This window comes from Lepidothrix coronata, unplaced genomic scaffold (assembly GCF_001604755.1).
Source record: "Lepidothrix coronata isolate B3197 unplaced genomic scaffold, Lepidothrix_coronata-1.0 Scaffold411, whole genome shotgun sequence".
Lineage (NCBI taxonomy): Eukaryota > Metazoa > Chordata > Aves > Passeriformes > Pipridae > Lepidothrix > Lepidothrix coronata.
Genome location: NW_016690591.1, coordinates 46790 through 49643, shown reverse-complemented (window position 1 = coordinate 49643; position 2854 = coordinate 46790). Strand labels below are relative to the sequence as shown.

At 58.6% G+C, this 2854-nt stretch overlaps 1 protein-coding gene across 3 annotated transcripts in view; it reads right to left on the bottom strand.

Annotated features, from left to right (window-relative positions):
• The window catches only part of LOC108509828 (zinc finger protein with KRAB and SCAN domains 1-like), a 12583-nt gene that overhangs the window by 1512 nt on the left and 8217 nt on the right, over positions 1–2854 (bottom strand). For 2 of the 3 annotated variants that reach the window (XM_017839420.1, XM_017839418.1), the window contains exons 2-3: positions 554–626; positions 36–371 (exon numbers count right to left, since the gene is read on the bottom strand). In XM_017839420.1, the coding sequence (XP_017694909.1) occupies positions 36–371; positions 554–599 (382 nt within the window). In that variant the 5' untranslated portion in view covers positions 600–626. Of the gene's footprint in view, positions 1–35; positions 372–553; positions 627–1061; positions 1660–2854 lie in introns of those variants that run through there. The other variant, XM_017839419.1, reaches the window with a different exon arrangement.

The following is a 2854-nucleotide window of genomic DNA, read 5'->3' as shown; positions in this document are numbered from 1 at the left end:
GCTCTTCCCACATTCCAAGCACTTGTAGGGCTGTTTTCCCCTGTGGATCATCTGGTGGCGGATCAGGTTGCAATTGTGACTGAAATTCTTCCCACATTCCAAGCACCTGAAGGGTTTCTCCCTGCTGGGAGGCTGCTCAGGGACCACTAGGTCGGAGCTCTGGCTCAAGCTCCAGCCGCCTTCCTGGCACAGGCTGGGTGTTTCCTCCTGGGAGCACCCTGGGCTGGTTTTGGAGCCCCTCCTTGTTGGGTATCTCTGTGGCTTTTCCTCCCCAGTGACTTCCTGTGCCGTGGAGCCGTTCAAAACAGCCTCTCCCACCAGGCTCTGCCGGGGGGATTTGTCCTCCGTGCTTTCCGTCCTCAGCTCGGGGCCTGGGGCAGGAAGGAAGAAGGACAGGGAGGGGATTTGCCTCTGGTCCAGAGGGAAGGCCAGGGACATCCCCCCAACTCCAGCCCCGGCAGGACGGCGATGGCAGTGGGGCTGTCCTGCAGCCGGGGCCACGCTCAGCTGGGAGACGCAGAACAAGGCAAAGGGGCACTGACTTCCTCCTCACCTGCCTGGGTGTCCTGGGGCATCTTCCTCACAGCCTCCTCCTCCATCCAGCCAAGGTTTGGGAATCAGAAATCCTGTTTTGGTGGGAAAAAAACCAAAACAGGTTTTGGGTGTGAGCACATTGGGTTGGGGATTCCTCCTGGAATGGTATCCATAAAACCCTCCAAAGCATGAAGATTCAGCCCCAAAAAACCCTCCCAGGAGTTCCCCCTCTCTAGTCTCTCCACTTTGGGGTTCTGGGGGTCCCCCTGTCCAGGCTGCTCGTGGTGCCATGGGTATTGGGGGTCACCCTTCTCCGGGATCTCTGCCCCCTCCAGGCTGCCAGTGGCCTTGGGAATCCCAGGAGTGTCTCCTCTCCAGACTCCTCACTTTGGGGTCCTGGAGTTCCTCCCGCTCCATGGTCCTGCTTAGGGATGCCGGGGGCTTTGGGGGTCAAGGGGTCCATTCTCCCTTCGCTCTCTGATTCTGGGTGCTGGATTCCCAGGGGTTCCCCCTCTCCTGGGTCTCACCCTCTCTAGGCTGCTGGGGGTCCTCTCTCCAGGCTCCAGTTTCAGTATCCCAGAGGTCCCCTCCTCCAGAGTTTCTCCTCTCCTGGATGCCACATGTCCCAGCGTTCTCCTGTCTCTGTGCTCCCCCCCTCCCCAGGCTGCTGGGGCTCACCCAGCTCCAGTATCACCCCTCTCCACTCTCCCCACTCTGGGGGTCCCGGGGTTCCCCACCTGGGTCTGCTGGAGGTCCCCAAAACTAGTGGACCCCCCCTGAGATGGGACACATGGCTCCTGCCTGCTGGCACCTGCTGGGACTCCCACCAAAAAACCCTACCTGCTGGGGACCCCCCAGTATCTCCCCAAGGGGCATTTGCAGTTCATTCTGAAGTCTTTAAGCTGCAAACATCCCCTCCCCCCAAAAACCCAACATGGACCCCCCAAGATATCTGGGGCGAGCTCCCCCTCCCCAGTCATCTGTGGAATGCAGGTGGGGTGATGCTTCCAGGGTGGGAGGAACTGTGATGGTTGTTCCTCCTCTTCCTCTTCCTCCTTTTCCTGCTCCCCCACTTCCTCTATTCTTCCTCTTCCTCCTGCTCCTCCTCTTCCTGCTCCTCCTCCTCCATCCCTCCTCCTCCTTCTCCTCCCTAACTCCACCTCCTTCTCCTACCTCCACCCCTTCTCCCACTCCTTTCTGCATCCCTCCTCTTTCTCCCCCAGGCCCAGCACCCACCCTTGGCCCTCCCTTCCCCCCAAACCCATCACATCCTGCGGGAGGAGCAGCGACGGAGCTGGGGCAGGTCGGGATGGGGCAGCGCTGGGCTCTTGGCTGCTTCCACCCCCTGGGGGGGGATCCCAGGAAGGGCAAAAGAACAGGAAAAGGGGCAAAAGTGGTGGCTGGAGATAAAAATTTGGGGGTTATGGTCCCCCCGGGTGGGCACTTCCAGCCTTTTGGGCTCATCTCAGGAGCCTGGAGATCTTGGAGGGGGGAATGCAGAGATGGATGGGGGATCCCAAGGGATTTTGGGAACAGCATGAGGGGTTGTGGGAGCCCCTTGCTGGGGGGTTGGGCTGGAGACCCCCTGGTGCTCCTGGAGCCCTGGGCTGGGGAGCTGTCACCACCTTCTCCTGCCTGGGGGGCTCTGGGGGAACCTCGGCTCCTTGGGCTCTTCCTGCAGCCACAGAGGTTGGAGGGACCCTACTCGAGATGGGTCCTCCAGGTGTTCCAGGAGCTTTGGGCTCATCCTGGGAGTGACTGGGCTACACTGGGAGTGACTGGAAGGGACTGGGATAATACAGAGAGTGTCTGTAACCATAGTGGGAATGACTAGGACCACACTGGGAGCAACTGGGAGCAAGTAGGAGTGACTGGATCTATACTGAGGGCAACTGGGTGTGACTGGGTGTGGCAGGAGAGGCTACCCCTGATAAAACCTAAAATCCAATCAGAGAATGCACACAATGCAAGCCATCAGCTGCTGGTGCCACAGTGTTGCCTTGGTGTTAGTGTGCTAAAACCATCCTGGGTCACCAGACATTGAGTCAGATCAGCTGCATTCAATCACTTTATACTATACAAGTCCAGTCCCCTCTCATACAGTCAGGTTCTTCTGACATAACCCTCCCTGGGGTGTAGGTGTGGAGATTCCTCCCTTGGCTGGGGACACCTCCAAGGTCACTCCTGCAGGTTGAGAGCAGAGATCTCCCCAGAAGTGTTGGTCTGGGTGAGTTACATCCATCTCTAATTAATAATTATTTCCTTTTGCAGGCTTTAATATAATTGCTTCTGGCTGGGAGTCCCCCGGGAGTCCCCCCCC